Below are 19,231 nucleotides of genomic sequence, written 5' to 3'. Positions count from 1 at the left end.
CTTCATGTGCGTGATAAATGATCGGGTGACTTATTTATTCTCCAACTCCAAATACTGCATTTCAAATAAATAAATAAATATAAATATATAAATATTTATATATAAAGGTAAATATAAATAAATATTCCGTAAATAATAACACATCTTATAATAACAATTTTTTTTAATCATTATATTACAGTTATTCTTATTCTTATTAGAATTAGAAGTATCAGAATTAGAATTAGAATCTTACAAAACAAAAATTAAATGTTAAATATTTAAAATTATTGTAAAATCCCCAATTTTGCAAAATAACCTAACCCTAAATTTTCTAAATTGTCGATTCAGCTTCTTATAAACCATTAAGTGTCGGATTTCACGAGCGATTCGCTGTTGCAGCTAAAGGTATTTGTGTATTCGATCTCGTTTTTGATTAATTAATTATATATAGATTCTGTTAATTAGTTTTTTGGTCTCGTCGATTCGGATTCAAGGGGTTTAATTGGTTGTGATTCGGTTTATTCAACTGTTTTAATTGTTCCACATGTATTTAATTTGTGAGTATTCAGCTGAATTTGAGATCAAAAGTAATCGTTTTGTAGGTACTAAATAGCCATTATCTGTGTGTATTTAATGAAGTAAGTTGTGATAGTAGATATGAAGTTGTTATTTTTTGGATTGTTATTAAATAAGCTCGTTATTGATTAAGGTTTGATTTTTAAACTCTCATTAGCAAATTCATTAAGATCACCTGATCATTTGGGTGCTGATAAAGATATGATTGGTACAAGTATAATAATGGTATTCTGTGAAGTACTTATGATATGTCAGCAGTTGTATAACTTAATTGTGTGTGTGCATGCTAAGAATCGTAGTAAATTGATGATGCAACCAAAAAGAATCACGGCATTGTCTAGAATTATTTGTGCCAATTTCTTATCTCAAATGCATGAATATGAATTTCATTTTTACCATGCTCTGAATTACCAACTAGTAGCATTTGGAGCTTCAACAGTTCACTACATTTATAATTTGAAGTTTTGCAACTAGATGTAAGGTGTCATTGCGGATTTAGGAGTACGGAAATTAGTTTTCTGTCTGCTCACGTTGTTTTAACAGGTGAAGAGTGATGCCCTTAAGCAGAATCTTGATCCTTTTTTTTGTATTTGTTGCAACATGTGGGTGTATGGCTTTTGTTGGTGGACTGGTTGTAAATTATAGATATACCCTTGCGGTTTAAGGTTCTATGTTTTCAGATTGGGCCATAAAGAGTATTTTTACCATGGTTACTGAACAGATTTGTTCTTATTCTTTGTACAATGTATTCTTGAATATTATTCTTGAAATGATGCTAATTTCAGGAAACCATGCTTTCTAGTATGTAAGGCACAGATAAATGTAAGAACCAGGGAGAATGTTTAAAAACCAATGAGATAGATACCAATTTTTTTTATGAGATGTTCGTTTGATCAGGCCACTTATCTATTTACCATTCACTTAAATTTGGAACTTGCGTTAACGGCTCTGACAATCATTTACTCCTTCCCAAGATAAATTATTTAGAGATTCATAAGTGAATAGCTGTTTGTTCTATGTGATTCAAGTGGTGATATTTGAGTGGTAATCACAATGTGCCACTATAAGCAATGATCTTATAAGCTTATTGGATTGGTTATTATGTCTTGTACCTGACTTGTTGCCCCATGGTTATAACCATATGGTACAACTTGTTGCTCGTTCATATGGGTTTAGTGTCAATACTTTCTGCTCCCCTGAAGTTATTATAGCAGTATAGTGTAGCTGGTAATGGTGTACACTACAACAACAACAACAACAATACCCAATTCCACTAGAGTGGAGTATGGGGAGGTTAGATGTAGACAGTCCTTTCCTCTACCCTAAAGTAAAAGGGAAGTCATTCCTCCACCCACGGATACCTATCGGTCCCCAGGTAGAGGAAGTCGTCCCTCCCTATTCTGTAGAGCAGAGAGGCTGCTTCCTAGGGACCTCCGACCATAAAGAACCATGAATTCCGATATGTGCAGTAAAAGTATACAAGTAAAGTAGATAAAAAAGAAACTTTACCATGAATAAAGTATATATCAATACGATATGTATAGGTAAATAAAGCATGTAACAAAATAATGTAATATAACATATAATTAAAATATGTGCGTGTCAAATATGCAAGTATAACCAGTCATGTAAGTACAATAAGTATACGAAAACATGTTGGTAAGAAGCATGTAGGTATACTATGCAGTATAAAATAGATGGTATACAATGTAAACATAGACAAATAAGCATACAATGATAGCATAAAAGCATGTGATATGTAAGTATGTATAAATTAATTGCTATATAAAGTAATACAAACATGTAACCATATAGTACAATAAATCCTCTGAAAATGCTACAATAAGTATAGATATATAATATAACCGTAAAACAGGTACAGCCAATACGATAAGGCACACAAGCAAGTAGGCAGGAAATATAATATAAATATATAAAAAAAAAAAAACAAAATTCATGGTTAAATGCTAAAGAATCTTTATTTCTCTAATACTTAAATGCTAAAGGCCCCAGGGTGGCCACTCCTTACTTACTACGGGTGCAACGCACAAATACCATCATGATTGAGCTGACCTTTTGTTTCTACTATTGCATTTAAAATCTTAAAATCTCCCAGTTTCACGAACCCATTTAGAAAGAAAATTACTTTGATGCATCTATATTCTGATTTGAACTATTCATATCTGAGGCTGTTGTTTTCTTGTTATTGTTAGGTTATATTTACTTCTACATTTGGGAGTTGAGCTTCACTCCCATGTGTCGTGACACTACAGTCTTGTCATGCACAACTGTGTTTACGAGTCTTGTAAGACGGAGACTGTTTATAAACTGATGCAATGGCATCATCTGGTAAGTTCGATCTGTCATCTGTTAGCCCAGATAGGCCATTGTATAATTCTACGCAGCGTGGGTCCTACACAGCTGCATCACTGGACAAATCATCTAGTTTTCGTGAGAACATGGAAAATCCCATCTTATCATCCCTTCTAAGCATGTCAAGAAGTACCTCAAACGTTACACAAGTGGATGTGACCAACTTTTTTCAATGCTTGCGGTTTGACCCCAAGTCAATGGCTGCTGAGCATAAATTCAACCGACATGGGGATTTTAGACGTCTTACAGGTGCCGTCGTTGGTTCACCAGATGAGTCACCGTCTAGTTTATCGAAAGGCAAGCTCCCTAGTTCCCCACCTGACGATCTCAAAAGACTAAAGGCTGGTCTGCGTGAATCCACCATTAAAGCCAGGTATCTTTGTTTTGTATATATGTTGTACATATAGGATACAGGTGTGTACAGTTTTTAAGTTACTTATTATCTATTCAGGGAACGGGTGAAGGTTTTTAGTGAAACCTTATCCGTGATCAACAAGTGTTTCCCAAGTATACCTACGAGGAAGAGATCACGGCCAGATGGGTTGGTTGGTGATCGTTCTAGTGGTTTACTCTTAAACCGTGCACCTATGGGGGCATGTGTTGGTAAGATGGGTACCCAAAGTCACCCTCTTTCAAATGCTTTTGATTTTGAGCAGCAAAAGGTTGAAGACAGGGGTAAAATTGGCATTCCAAACAAAAGAACTAGAACTTCATTGGTGGATCAAAGGGTTCGTATCTTGCATCTTATTCTATCTTGTTTATATATGTTGGTCGATTTGCTATTTGACATTGTAGAATTCTATGTAACGAACTTTAAATACACGGTAACTGCGCATCATCTTAGGAATCCCTTTGCATCCTCTGAATGTACCCCTCGTATACGATCTTAGAAATTATATATATGCACATTTTCAATTGTGTATTCAATATGAACAACTCATTATGACATTATAGTTTAAAGTGTGATGACAATCAAATATTCTTCTAAAGTTACTACATATAACCTTTCTATATTGATTTTCGTATATATGTTGTTTTGATACAAGTTTTAATTTATAATTTGGCTAATATAGGCAGATGTACGACCTAACACTCCGGCTAGGTCATCTGGGAATGTAGATAGGGATAAAGAAGTGTTAAGAGTTCCCAACACTAACGCTACTCAGAGTGAGGAACGAACATTGCCCATTGTCTCTGATGGTTGGGAAAAGGCTAAAATGAAGAAGAAGCGTACTGGGCTAAAAGCTGATACTGCTCCAAGCGCAAGCCCAAGTTCAAGCTCATTATCAGCAAAAGTTGTTGATGGATATAATAGGGAGCCCAAACTTGGAATGCATCCAAGGCATCTTCCTGATGCCATGGCAAGGTTAAATGATTCCCATGTATTCAGGTATCAATTGTCATACCTATCTACATTCCCAGGTCAAAATAATTTGAAGATAGACAGTTCGATGGTACATTATATTATTTTGAGTTGGATATCAGGGCCAGTCTCATATTATAACTTGATGTAGGCCAGGAGCTGCTAATGGAGTTGTTGGATGCGTAAAAGCTGATGGGCCTGCTCAGCAGGCAAATGTTGGCCCACGCTCTTCCATCCCAAGGCCCGAACAGGAAAATACATCCCTTCTTCATGATAAAAGAGATAGGAGTACAAGTACTAGTTCTGAGAAGGACAGGTCAAATATCAGATCTAGTAACAAGTATGAACCTTTTTTTCTTGATTTGATACTGCTCATATCATATTTAAATATGTATTTTTGTTTCGAATTCGATGTTGTCATTTTAAATGAATCTTCTCAGGTCCAATGTCCGAGAAGAGTTCATATCTGGTAGTCCGACCACTAACACAAAGCTGCATGCATCTGCTCGAGGTCCAAGGACTGGGTCAAATGCGGTGTCTAAATCATCACCGGTGGTTCAACGGGCTGCTGCTTCAAATGACTGGGACCCGGTTCATGGTACAAACAAGAACCTTGGACCTTTTGGGCCCAGTAATCGTAAACGTACAGCCTCAACACGATCTTCATCTCCTCCAGTAACACAATGGGCTGATCGAAGGCCCCAAAAGATATCACGTACAGCAAGAAGAACCAACCTTGTCCCTATATTATCTACTAGTGATGAAGTCCCTGTTTTGGATAACAGTGATGTTACTGGTAGTGAAAGTGGGCCCGGATTTTCCAAACGGTTTAAAGTCAATTCTCCCCAGCAATTCAAGTCAAAGGGCGATCATTTCCTATCATCTACGTTGTCAGAAAGTGAGGAGTCGGGGGCTGCTGAAATCAGATCCAGGGATAAGGGTAAAAAGTCCGTTAAAATTGAAGAGAAAGCTGAACATAATGATCAAAAGATGTCAACTTTAGTTCCACCAATTAGAAAGAATAAGATGGTGAACGGAGAAGATGTTGCTAATGGAGTTCGTAAGCAAGGCAGAATTGGGCGGGTTTTTGGTTCGGGTCGGCCCGTTACACAAACAGTAGAGAAGATTCGTAATGTGGGAACTGCAAAACAACTTAGAACTTCTAGACTTGGGTTCGACAAATCTGAAAGGTGGTTCATTTCTGTTTCTAGATAGTATATTCTTAATAGGAAGTTTAATTTTTTTCTTATATATCCTGATTGTGCATTCGTTATTAATAAACTCGTGTTTGTATGTCAACAGCAAATTAGGTAGGCCCCCCACTAGGAAGCTGTCTGACCGCAAAGCTTATACTCGCCAAAAGCATACCGCAATCAATGCTGCACCAGATTTTCTTGGTATGACTATTCAAATGAAGATTTCCATTCAATACACACACGTCACACACATGTACACACCCTTGAAATTATTAATCTAGCCGTAGATATCTAAACTTTGCTAAAAAAAATTTGTTAGTTGGTTCTGATGATGGACATGAAGAGCTTCTTGCTGCAGCGAATGCAGTTATTAATCCTAGTACTGCTCTCATTTTAATCTGTAAATTGTTTTGTTTGCACTTTATAATTAGGTAATTCTGATTCTAGATTAGGGGTTGCAGGTGGTGCTTTGTCTAGTCCATTATGGAGGCAGATGGAACCACTCTTTGGTTTTGTATCTGATGTGGACATGTCCTACTTAAAACAACAGGTGATGGTTCTTGTTTCCGGCTTGTGTAATCTATAGCAGGATTATGTTCTTCATTCTTTGTTAAAGATATATTACTCATCCGTTAAAATCTTTTAACAAAGTATTGTACGTTACTTATGGTTTTTCCCATTTGCACATAAACCTACAAAAGTACACTTGATTATCTTGTCTGAAACGTTGTACAAAAGTTGTTAACTTGGTCAAATTTTCTTGTTTGACTTATGCAGGGAAGTACGCAGTCCAATGTTAACATGATATACCAAGTAAATCTAGATGTAGATAGTTCTAGCATACTATCTAACGGTACAGAGAGCAAAAGTATCGAATCAAGTCTAGAACGTTTTGCTTCGGGAACTGCAAGTCATGTCGAAGTTCCCCTTTATCAGAGACTCCTTGCTGCTCTAATCCCTGAAGAAGAAGAAAACCAAGAACATAAGTTTAATACTTATGGATCTGAATTTGATTTTGAAACAGACTTAGAATCCAACTTCTTCAACCATCATCGATCATTGCAGAATTATGAACTCGGTGACCATGGCTCATTTAGTGGTCAAAGAATAAATCCTGCACTGAGATCTTGTAACGAATCCGTGCACACCCAGTCAAAAAGTCAAAATACGTTGATACGAGATTTGACACTCGTTACTGATTTAGATCATTCCTACAACGGTCTACTTTCAGATCCATCAATGACCTTTTCGGAATATCAGTATGGTAACATGTCGATAAATGAGAGACTTCTTTTTGAGATCCAGAGTATTGGACTCTATCCAGAATTGCTGGTAGGTTCAATTTTTTCTATATTTAATTGTTTTTATTTTTTATTTTTATATTTAAGTCTCCTGTGAGTATATGTTATTAAGATTTTAAAATACATCACTTATAACACATAGAATTCTAATTTTGTTCAGCCTGATTCACCACAAAATGGGACTGAAGCCATCAGTGGAGAAATTCGTCGACTTGAAGAAAAGCACCACGAACAGGTACAAATCACTTGTAACTCAATATTAGGAAATTTTACAACTTGTGTTGGATCGTTTGATTATTGATCATCATGTACCTATTTCTTGGGATTTGAAATAAACCAGGTCTTTCTGCTTAAGGAACCTGGTCATAACTAATAATCATAAACCTCAATCAAGATTGTGATTCAATATTATGCTACTACAAAGTATATTGTTATAAAAACCTTCACGTACATGCTACGTTGCTACACACATGTTTGATTTGACTCAGTTTTTTGCTAGTACAAGTTCTAATGCAGTCATAAACAGCTTCTATGCATGCACAGTTGTATAATCATAATGTTATTTTGATATATCCATACTTTGTAATCCTGTATAGATTCACTAGTTTGAAGCCTCATCTAATGATCTAGTTGATTAACAGGTTTTTAGAAAAAACACTCTTCTTGATAACCTTTTGGAGTCCACTAATGAAGCAAGAGAGCTGCAAGAGAAGTAAGGATTTTTTCTTTAATTGCATGGTTGTGATGGCTGTATCTGCATGATGATTCTAATATGGCCACTTGTGTGTTTCAGGGAATTTGAAAAACATTGTCTTGATCAACTCACTGCAATGGCTTATCAGAAGTTTATGGTATGTTAATTGATTAATATCTCATCTTACAGCATGCATCATGTTTAATTGTAGTTTGAACTCTTCATTCGATTATGGAAATCCTAAGATTTTTAGTTTAATAGTTGTTTATGTCTGTCTATTAATGTTCAAATCAGAGTTGTTGGGGTCCTCATGCTCCTAAAAGTGTCGGTAGCAAGATGGCTAGGCAAGCCGCTTTAGGTTTCGTTAGACGCACACTGGATCGATGTCACGAATTTGAAACAACTGGCAAAAGCTGTTTTACCGAGCCCTTATACAAGGAAATGTTACGTTGTGGATCATCATACCCAACCGACATACAACTCGATGCTACTGCAACCGATGCTACAACTTATGGGAACTCGATTGAACGAGTTTCAGGTACTAGCATATACCATTCACAATTGCTTTAACACATCGATCATCTGTTATGTTGTTAAAAAAAAACATGTATAATCTGTTATTGTTTTGTTTGTGCATATGGTAATTTTGATCTTATCTAATGTTACAACAGTAGGTGCACATGTAAGCCCCTCGTTAAACCACAATGACGTATATTCGACCGATGCATTCCACTTGTCTGACCAAACTACTGGTAAAGATGATGTGTGGTCAAGCAGGGTTAAAAAAAGAGAAGTGTATCTTGATGATGTCATCGGGCCGACAATTTCGACTAGTACGAAAGGAAAACGGAGCGAGAGGGACCCACATTGTAAGGGGAATAGTGTACCTAGAAACGGTGCCCCTAAAATTGGGCGACCGACATCCGGTAACGTTAAGGGTGAACGAAAGAACAAAACAAAACTTAAACAAAAAACAACTCCTCTTAACGGTCCAATGGGGAAGATTTCAGATCAACATAGAACATTATCATCAGTTTCAAATTCGTTTGATATGAAAAATGGTACAGTTAAAGAGAAGGATGAGTACAAATTAGTGGATAACTCCGAGGAGGAGCCACTTGACTTTTCGCACCTGCAACTTCCAGAAATGGATGTTTTAGGTGATCAAGGGGAGGACATAGGTTCATGGTTGAACATCGATGATGAAATACTACAAGATGACGACTTTATGGGACTCGAGATTCCAATGGACGATCTTTCGGATTTGAATATGATGGTTTAAACTCTCAAGTTGAAGTTGATTGATTATGTTGTATAGAAATGTTTGGTATACCACTTACAAGATGAAACATAACCGCTCGTGTAAGATTTGAGCATGGACCCACCATTCAGTTGACTTTTCAGCCCTTGATTCGGCTGTATATTCTTTCAAAATGCCTGAAAGGTTTGGATGGTATAGGTTTTCCCACTGTTTAATATAGTGACTTAGTTTTGTACTGTTTTTGTTCTACGTATAAGTTAGTTTTCTTTAGTCTTGTACTGTTTTTGTTCTACGTATAAGTTAGATTGTTTAGATAACACGATTTCTGGCTGTAGAATTTAAAGATCGGGGGTACAATACCCCTTGTACATACAAATTATGTTCTCAATAAAAATCAGTTCATTTATAACATGATATTCTTGTTCAGTGTTCTCTTTGGAATGTATATGTTACCTCTCATTACTCTTCGTCATGTTTACTCTTTTTGCGTTCTAGCTTATAGCCATCTACAGGTACAATGATCAATCTCTATTGTGTCTGCAATTGGAAGATGATTATTTGAAAGTATTATGTAAGTTAATCTCTTATAATTTGATGGATCCTTTACAAATTCAATTTTGAAGTTTGCTATCAGACTCATTGTGTTGCTTTGTAGTATATATTTTGGGAAGGCTATAAAGGCTAAACAGATAAATAAGGACGCAAAAAATGGATTCTCAAGATACCCAAGTCAACAAGTACAGGTAAGTTGTTTGTGTCAGTTAAATTTTTTGTTGCATTGATCTTATTTGAGTTTTGAATAAGTATTATTCGGAGGTGACAAAATGGGTGGGTTGGATAATGGGTCAAAACGGGTAATTTTGTTGCAGCTAAAAAGCAGTCACCGAGTCCGGTTGACCAAATTTACAACAAGAGTACCCAATCCCACAGGTATGAGGTATGGGAGGGTTCTGACCAAATTTATATATGTAGTTTGTCAATTATGTTATTAGAACACCAAAATTATATTCGTATTAACAGTAATAAACCTTTTTGAAGTAAATGATACTTGCATTCTCAGGTCCGGTAGTATCATCGTTTTGACCGTGAAAAAAATAATCCTTCTACTAGTATTCTGATTTGCTGCTTTATCGTTTTGGTAGGCCATACCGCCAGCGCATGTTTTTCCTAGTTATATGAATTTCTCACATATTTTCATGTCTTTAAACAGTTATATGGATTTCTTACATATTTTCATGTCTTGATGTTTGAAGACGATTAATTAGGGATTTGGATGTTAATTTTTTGTTTAAGTTTCTTTTATTTAATTATATCTGTATTTATTTAGAATGTAAGATGCTACTTGGATTAGTTTTGGGTTCTGGAGCACCATTTCATATACTGCTAATGTATTAAACTGAATCGGATCTCGATTTTGGATTGCTTTCGTCTCTTGAAAAGTCCACAAGAGTTCAAAATGTGTTGTTATTATTGTGCTATTGTTGTTTTTGTTGTTATCGTTTTTACTAATTTCCTTTAAGTAATTACTCTCAATCAAATATGCGATAAAAAATGACAGTCCATACTTGTAATTTTAGGACGAAAAAGAAAAGGTACAAAAAAATAAAAATAAAAATAACATAGTATTCTCGAGTTTTTTAAGAGGTAAACAAGATTATATTTCCTTATATTGATCATCACTTTGAACCATACAAAAAGGTTCATAAATCACCATTAATAATTCAGTAACAACATATACAACAAGTATGAAACAACCCGAGACTAGCTTTGGTGACAGTGTTCTTCTTGACAGTTCAACTGTACGGGTGCTGCCACATCTAATTTTTTCTTTTCTTTAAGAACAACTTGGCGCGGCATCACCTCCACCAAGAACTGCCCTCCGTTCCACACAGCTGCAGAAACTTTAAGTATCTGGAACGCGAGGTGTAACTCGTACGACAAGAATATCGGAACCGTTAGTGCCATTGTTGCTACTGTGAAAATGGCTTGAAACAGAATGTACATAATCGGACGGTTGTGATCTCCTAGACATCCGCTTAAACGCCACCATATGTTGTTCGCCTTTTGTGCCCTTTTAGACAACCCCCTATATATAAATATAAATAATTCTATTTTTAACAAAGTTTCTGTATCAGAATCTAAATAGTACAAAAATAATCACAGGTCCTGATTAAAAAATCCTTTGGTCCAGTCACTTTTAAAGTGTCCTAAATTGTTTAAAAACCTCCAAGTAGCTTTTATTTACAGTGGTTAACTTGATATTTTTAGGAATTCAGTTTGATAATTTTTTTTATACATTGATTAATAGTTGGACCATCCATGAATATCAATAGTTGCTTAGTTGGACCATCCATGAATATCAATAGTTGCTTACTTTTTTTTTAACGGCGGTTAGGAGTCGGGCATTGACGGGTCCGAATGCAATGTCGAAATCCACCCACCTGATTATTTACTGGACGAACCATTACAGTCCTACTGCCTCTAATGAGGAAACCCCCACGACAAATCCATACGGGCATTGCGTGTGGTAAAACCTCCTTATATGAGGCTTAAATGCATAGACGGACGAAACCTTCAAACCCATGAAATGGGCAGGTGACCACAAGGGAAATATTTTTGCAGCACATGGGAGTCGAACCACTGACCTCCCTTATGGAAGTCAGATCGCCACCAATGCACCAACCACTGGCGGATCCAGTGTATTAAGAGGGGGGGCGCCCGCCCCCGGTGGATTTCGAAATTTTAGTGCAAATTTTTTCGGTTTTCCGATTTTGCCCCGGTGGAATTTTTTTTTTTTTCCCCCAAACCCTTCATATTTTGCCCTAAAACCTTCATATTTTGCCCCAAAACCTTTGTATTTTGCCCAAAAACCTTCAAATTTTACTCAAAAAACTCTATATTTTGCAACAAAAAAAAATTTCTTACGTTTAAAAAAAAAAATCGCCCCCGGTGAAAAATTTTCCTGGATCCGCCACTGGCACCAACACCTTGTAGTTCATTAGGTGATTACAAAATTATCATAGTAGGTGTTTAAGGATTGCATATAACTATAAGGATGTAAATTTTTGTTAGAAGTTCAAAAAGATAACCTGTAGGAAGTCATGACCTCGGGGTCTTTTAAGAGCCGTTGTCTGCGAAGGACATTAACTACCAGAAAATAAAGAAGCTGCCAAAGGAAGTAAGCAATTAACGGAACCGTGAATAGCCATGTGCACAGGAACGATTTGTCTGCTATCTGACGCCATGAACCACCATTGCCTTGTGCAGTTCCTTCGGGGTGCATTGCTTCTATGAAGGCTGGGTCCCACCAGCACATCGTAAAGAAGACCACACCTGCAGCATTACTACTTTCTTTTAGCATGTGAAAAAGAATGCAAAATACACCATATGTATAAGCATATGAACCATAAAAAACTTCGATCGAACTCACCTGGTAACAGATGTATGAGGACGCTTACAAGTTTGTCTACAGAACTAAACACCAAACTGCAACGCCAAACTATCAACGCCCATGCTAGTGGTCCCTGCATAAGTATCAATTGTCGATTGTAAGTCCGTTTATACGTTTCTTTTATCTTTTATTTTTAATTAGAAGTATAAATAAGAAAGAATGTACTTGCCTCTGCAAATGAGAAAGTAAGCATGAAAAGCTTTTGATTTCTAGGAAAAAACAAAAGCATGATCAAGAAAATGGTATTTGCATAGTAGCAGAAATCCTGCATCATAACAAAATAAGCATGATCATTGCCGGAACTTGAACCCGACTACAGAGAGGTAAAACTAGTGGCAGGGGGTAAACTCTAAAAAAACTTTTATTTTTTAGTGAATTCTTTTTTAGTGTATTTTTCTTAAGCCGGATGGGGCGAGCACCCCCTCCGGCATAGCCTAAGTACCACCCCCGAGCATGATGATTTAGCATAGCAGGACTCATAAAAACCTAATAATCAAACATTTACACATCCAATTAGCATGTTTATGATCCTAGGATCAATTTATGTAATGGATCCATAGTATCCTGTTACTTAGAAAAAAGGATTGAAATAGGCTGCCTGACTCTCGGTAGCCTGAACCGAAAAAGATTTATCATTTTACAGGTTTATCAAAAGTACTAAAATTAAATGATTGATAAGGATGAACTTAACGTACCAAAAGGTAATAATGCCATTTCTTATATCGATAATAAATCCATCGAAGAGGGACAAAGGTGATATAAAACAAAACATATATGTATCGAACGTCTTGTGGCCCTGAAACCAACATAATCAAGACATTAACAAACAAAAAAGTTGTTCAATCGAATTTTATACAAACTGAAATATACAAGTACTCACTTGCACCCAAGATAAAACAGAACGCCCCGTATGAGAAGACGCCCAAAAAATGAGTTACCTACAAAACCAAACGGCACTTTAGATATGGATATATATATAAATATATATATATATATTTATCACATGTAATGTAATGTATATATATGTGTGCACCTTGGTGATGAAGCTTTCATGTTCTTCTGCGTGTTTGGCGATCAACACAGCTTGTTTAGACAATATTTCCTTTGTTTTCTCTTTAGTTTGAGCCACTTTCTACACACACAAAATTGTAAACGAACAATGAAAAATGTACGAAAAAGATACAACGCTAAATGTAACACGATTAACATAAAATCCATGCGTACCCTAGAACGATCTTTTAGCCTCTGTTTCACCCTTGAAAATCGTCGTTGGCTATACGAAAAATCTTCTTCTCCATCTTCGGTGCTCGACATCTTCTCACCGTAAAATATTCATAAATCGACCTATCTATATATCATGCACATTTGGACCCTGATGGATTATATGTTTTTAAACAAAACAAATTCAGCAAGAATGATATCAACTGAAATATATACAAACATAGACAGAAAAAGTATTATTATCTAGACATTCAAATTAAAGAGATCCATTTGAGATCAATGTAATATGGAATTTGTTAGTGGATTTGAAGCCTGAACCCTCAAATTTTATGGGTTGTGGTATATTTATGCCTTATTCCATTAGGAACTTAATTTATGTCCTTACGTTTGACTTGACTTTTTTGTAAGCCAAATGCAATAATGTCTATTTTAGAGAAAAATGGATGATTTGGAATAGAACATTAATCTTTGAAAAATATATTTTTTTATTTCACAAAAACAACAACAACGACAACAAAACTCAATACCACATGAGTGGTGTATAGGGGAGTGAGATGTAGACAATCATTCCCCTATCCGAGAATAAAGACAAGTCATTTCTCCACCCAGAGTGAAACACTCAAGAGTAGAGAAAGTCATCCCTCTCTTTATTCGACGGATAAAGAGATTGCTTCCGAGAGGACCTCCAGCCTTTAAGTAGGAAACAGTTTTTTAAAAAATAATAAAATAAAAATAATATTTTTTTATTTCTTCCACAAATATATGACTAATAAATATATGTAAGGTGGCGTTTGATTCGAGGATTTAAAATCCTAGGATTTGAAATCCTTTGGGATTTAAAATTCCCATGTGTTTGACTAGAGTATTTGAAATCCCATGATTGATTTAAAATCCTTTGGGATTTAAAATTCCCATGTGTTTGGCTAGAGTATTTGAAATCCCATGATTTATAAAGCGTAAAACGTAAAGTAAAACATAAGCGTAAACATAAACCATAAATAGTAAAATGTTAAACGTTAATTTAATACCAAAACGTAAAACATAAAACGTAAAACGTAAACATAGAACATATAACGTAACGTAAAGTAAAACGTAAAGCGTAAAGTAAAACGCAAACGTAAAACTTAAAAGGTAAAACTTAAAACGTAAAACGTAAGACGTAAATCGTAAACGTAATACGTAAACATGAAACCAAAGGTAAGACATAAAACGTAAACGTAAAAGGTAAACGTAAATAGTAAACGTAAAAAGTAAATGTAAAACATAAAAAGTAAACGTAAGACGTAAACGTAAAACTTAAAATGCATAAGGGTTCTTTCGAGTCTCCCGTTGTACTACTTCTCGCTCTTTCGTGCTCCGCCATGTGTGATAAAACTTCTTGAGAGTGTAAGACGTTCCTTTTTTGGGGGTTCGGGCACAAAAATTGCTTGGGTAAAATGGGATACTATCATGTCATCATATGGGGAGGGAGGGTTAAATGTGGGTTCTTTAAATAATAAAAATCTCGCTTTGCTCGGAAAGTAGTGGTGGAGGTTTTTAACCGAAACCGACACTTTATGGGCAAGAATTATTCGTAGCATCTATGGGCCATCCGGTGGGCTGTTTAATGGGCCTGGGGCTGTCAATTATTCTGTTTCAGGTGCGTGGCAGCAAATTCAGAAAGCAGACTCAAGTATCGACGCTCTGCAGACCAGTTTCAAGACATCTTTCGTGAGGCAAATTGGTAATGGTTCAATTTCGAGATTCTAGGGGAGATCATTGGATCGGACCAGACAAATTCAACAACATTTTCCCGAGGCTTTTCAGATTGGAAGGAGATAAAGAATACTAGTTCAAGATAAGATTGGTGGTGCGATTTCATAACATAACATTTCTGCAACATTTACTCGTGTTTCGGCAGGTCGTGCTCGTGATGAATTAGTTTCTTTAATTACACTTATTCGCGATGTTAAACTTGATTGTAATAAAGCTGATTCATGGAAATGGTCCCTTGCTTCAAGTGGGATCCTTTCGGTGAAAAAGTTAACTGAAATAATCGATGACCAAGTGCTAAATGGCGGCAATAATGGGCCTGAAACAATGCGTAATTATCTTGTCCCAAAAAAGGTAGAAATCTTTGTGTGGCGTGCTTTGAAGAAAAAAATCCCTACTCGAATTGAACTGGATAAAAGAGGCGTGGATCTTCATTCTGTTCGGTGTCCCATTTGCGATGATGACATGGAATCGGTAGATCATTCTCTTATTATCTGCAAAAATTCTTTTGAGGTATGGTCTAGAGTGTTAAATTGGTGGAACTTTGGTAATTTTACAACTACTAGCATTGGTGATATTCTTCGTTTTGACATTCATCAAGGTGGATCCAATTTCGGTTAGTTAATTTGGGAAGCGGTGAGATGGACATGCACGTATCTCATTTGGAAAAACCGGAATAATATGGTGTTCCAAAAAAAATCTTGTAGCACTCTGGTGGCTTTGAATGAGATACAAATCATGTCTTTCGATTGGATATCAAATAGGTCGAGGCGTATCAAGTTAGATTGGCATACTTGGCTTACAAACCCGAGTGTGTATTTTTCTTCTTCGTAGTCTTCTTGTATTTTTCATGTTCAGTTTGGCGTAATTTTCATGTAATTTTCGTATTATGTTTGGTGCAATCTTTGCACCTTAGTTCGTGTGGTATCTGTATATTTTTCGTGTTGTAGTTGGGAATGAGCAATCCTTATGTAATGTTGTATCCTTCTTGTACTCTATTTTGTATATAAGTAATATCATTCCTTGCTTTTCGAAAAGAAAAACGTAAAAAGGAAACACAAAACGTAAAACGGAAACTCAAAACGTAAACGTTAAACGTAAAAAGTAAAACGAAAACGTAAAATGTAATACGTAAACATAAATCGCAATCACAAAACGCAATATTAAAACATAAAACAAAAACGTAAAACGAAAACGTAAAATATAGATGAAACGTAAACGTAAAACGAACAAATTAAAATGTAAAACGTAAAACGAAAACCAAAAACGCAAACGTAAAACGTAGGATTTTAGAAATCCTCCACTCATGGGATTTCAAAATTCTTCCATAATACAAAGGATTTAGAAATTCTCCGGTCATACGATTTAAAAACCCTTATGCATTTGAAATCCTCCAACCAAACATTAAAATTCGTGGGTTATGAAATGCAAATCCCACAAAATCTCTCGAAATCTCATGAACCAAACACGCCCTAAGCATCTTTAATTTAAGGGTTAAGGCTACTGAAAGACCATTTACTTATTTTTTTGTCCCGATGTAGGCCATATACCAAAAAAATTACTATTGTAGGCTATATACTTTGAAAAAGTGTGTTAATGTAAACAAAATGTGACCGGTTACCTGCTAGACCGGTTAAACTGATTATTTGTCATTTTTTGACTGAAAAAATAACACGAACAGTCCCTATTATTTTCTCTTTTTGTTTGTACAATCCCTAAAGTTGACGAAAGTTAAAAAAATTCGTTAAATTAAATCACAGGGACTGTGATGTTTTATATGAATGAAATTCATATTCAAATTATCATCACAAGTCATTGTACATCCATTCATTCTAAAAAAAAATAATCAACTGTACATCATTCATCATCGTTGATTGGGTTTAAATTAAACTTCACCGAATCTTGAAATTTGGAGATCTGATTGAGGACGGCTTTTGGTTCATACATCGAAAGGGTTTTAATCAAACTTGATCAAATCGGTTCATACATCTTCATCATATTCGAAGTGTACGACTTCCGGCGACCTCAACTGACCGGAAAATTCAAACAGAACAGATCGGGGACGGATTTATGGGTTTCAATTGCAATTCATTTATGGCGACCTTAAATTTCATTTATGTGTTTCAAACATAATGTTCTTTAATTATTTGTCATCAAGGATTTTTTAGAATAAAATGGAGAAAAAGAAAGACGGGGGTTATTTTGGTGGGGTTTTGCAGTCGTGCCCCATCTTGGGGTTTGTTTCGGTCGACGGACAGAAAGACGGAAAAGGAGAAGCAACAAATTAAATTTGAAGAGGTGATTGAATTGGTCCCCACTGGTACTTGGTTTGGTCGATTAGTAGAGAAAGAAGGAGAAGAAGTCAAAGGATTGTGGTCCCACTCTTGTGTATGTTGCTTAATGGGTTTAATTTGATAATTGTGTTTGTAAATTAGAGTTTTAAATTTAGGTTTCTTATTCTTAATAATGATGAATGATGATGATGATAGAAGATGAAGATGAAGATGAAGATGAAGATGAAGATGAAGTTTAGGGACAAACCATGAATATTTTTTGTAAGGGTTGAAGTCAAAAATAGGCTACAAACTTACACAAATATACCGATGTCGTTCACAAACTCATTTTCATCCTACTGTCGCCTACAAACTTTCAAAAAATGTGCTAATATCAACATTTTATAGTTTTGACCTGTTACATACTAATTTTGACCTATTTTTTTTTTTTTTTTTTAAGAATTAAGATTCAATCCACGAACGACACGTGTTGATTTTAACCAGCTTAGCCAGTAGCAAGTCATTTTTGTTTACATTGGTACACTTTTTGAAAGTTTTTGTTTACATTGGTACACTTTTTGAAAGTTTGTAGTCGACAGTAGGACGGAAATGAGTTTGTGGGCGACATCGGTACATTTGTGTAAGTTTGTAGCCTATTTTTAGCTTTAACCATTTTTCTAACTAATACTTTATTTATCAGGTTAGCAAGTTAATTTGGTTTATATTAACACACTTTTTCAAAGTATATAGCCTACAACAATAATTTTTTAGGTATATTGAGACGACCCGTCCTAATCCATAAGAACGAATACAATAACATATGGTTACATTGCGAGATATTTGACCTCTATATGATACATTTTACAAACATTGTATTCGTTTTTAAAAAACAAACTTTCATTACATCGAAAGTTGACAGGCATGCATACCATTTCATAATATTCAAACTATAAATGACATAATCTGTCATTTATTTAAGACAAAATTGCTGAAACGGTCCCTGTGGTTTGTACCAAAATGCTGGTTTCGTCCCTGTGCTTTTTTTTATTGACTGATTTGGTCCCGGTGGTTTGTCAATGTTGCTGATTTAGTCCCTATTTCTGACGGCCGTCAAAAAATTCCGTTAACTCCAGTCATGTGCCAGACATGTGAGGGTGTTTTCGTCTATTTCTTTCCTTTATTTACAAAATTGCTAAAATGGTCCCTGTGATTTGTAGCAAAATTGCTAAAATGGTCCATGTGGTTTGTAACAAAATTCATTTTATGTTGTCTCTTTCATCCCCCTTCATCTTTATCCCTTTCCTAAATGATGAACAACCCTAATTTTTTTATTTTCTTTATACACATCAATTAACAAATACAAACTCAATATTATCAAATCTAAAACTTCAACCTAAAATTAAAAACCCAAAATTTAAAAAAGAAATCTAAGTATTCTATTTGTTGCATCCAACTTACATATCCATCCATTACAAATTCAATCAAATTAATTAATTGAAATACACGTGCTTTACAAACCAAGGTAATCATCAATCGATTTGGATTTTTTTTTTTTTTTTGCTCACCTAAATTTGTATGTGGGTTTTTCCATACACAAAACGTTAAGTCAATTTGGGTTTATTCTTTACCAATATATTAGGCCTTTACCCTAGTTATAAGTGTTTGCTTAAATTGTTTATGTGATTACAATTGCAAAATTTGTTTACCGCACATAATAACCAATAATCGCTACAACTAAAATCATATCAAACACTTACAGATTCATATCTTGTTTGAATACGTTTGACT

At 35.3% G+C, this 19,231-nt stretch overlaps 2 protein-coding genes across 3 annotated transcripts; one reads left to right on the top strand and one right to left on the bottom strand.

Annotated features, from left to right (window-relative positions):
- Nucleotides 1-242: 242 nt before the first annotated feature.
- LOC139878440 (uncharacterized) lies at nt 243-9,138 on the top strand. Of its 2 annotated transcripts, none has more exons than XM_071865368.1 (15): nt 243-387; nt 2,772-3,304; nt 3,383-3,659; nt 4,005-4,321; nt 4,446-4,634; nt 4,735-5,484; nt 5,597-5,691; nt 5,810-5,869; nt 5,952-6,040; nt 6,268-6,822; nt 6,952-7,026; nt 7,433-7,503; nt 7,585-7,642; nt 7,780-8,023; nt 8,157-9,138. In XM_071865368.1, exons 2-15 carry the CDS (start codon nt 2,895-2,897, stop codon nt 8,765-8,767), a joined length of 3,801 nt encoding a protein of 1,266 aa, XP_071721469.1. In that variant the 5' UTR covers nt 243-387; nt 2,772-2,894; the 3' UTR covers nt 8,768-9,138. The 2 variants fall into 2 exon arrangements, with proteins under 2 accessions (XP_071721469.1, XP_071721468.1); XM_071865367.1 differs by having other exon boundaries at nt 5,943-6,040.
- A 1,369-nt stretch (nt 9,139-10,507) lies between these two features.
- On the bottom strand, nt 10,508-13,511 carry LOC139843051 (glycerophosphocholine acyltransferase 1-like). The gene is made up of 8 exons (XM_071833138.1): nt 13,422-13,511; nt 13,231-13,329; nt 13,078-13,135; nt 12,893-12,993; nt 12,367-12,462; nt 12,177-12,270; nt 11,836-12,079; nt 10,508-10,832 (listed from the first exon to the last, which is right to left on the bottom strand). The coding sequence occupies exons 1-8, from the start codon at nt 13,509-13,511 to the stop codon at nt 10,508-10,510; spliced, it is 1,107 nt and encodes a 368-aa protein (XP_071689239.1).
- Nucleotides 13,512-19,231: the final 5,720 nt, after the last annotated feature.

Source organism: Rutidosis leptorrhynchoides, chromosome 1, assembly GCF_046630445.1.
Source record: "Rutidosis leptorrhynchoides isolate AG116_Rl617_1_P2 chromosome 1, CSIRO_AGI_Rlap_v1, whole genome shotgun sequence".
Taxonomy (NCBI): Eukaryota; Viridiplantae; Streptophyta; class Magnoliopsida; order Asterales; family Asteraceae; genus Rutidosis; species Rutidosis leptorrhynchoides.
Note: the sequence above shows the minus strand (reverse complement) of the source record. Positions and strands in the feature narration are given on the sequence as shown.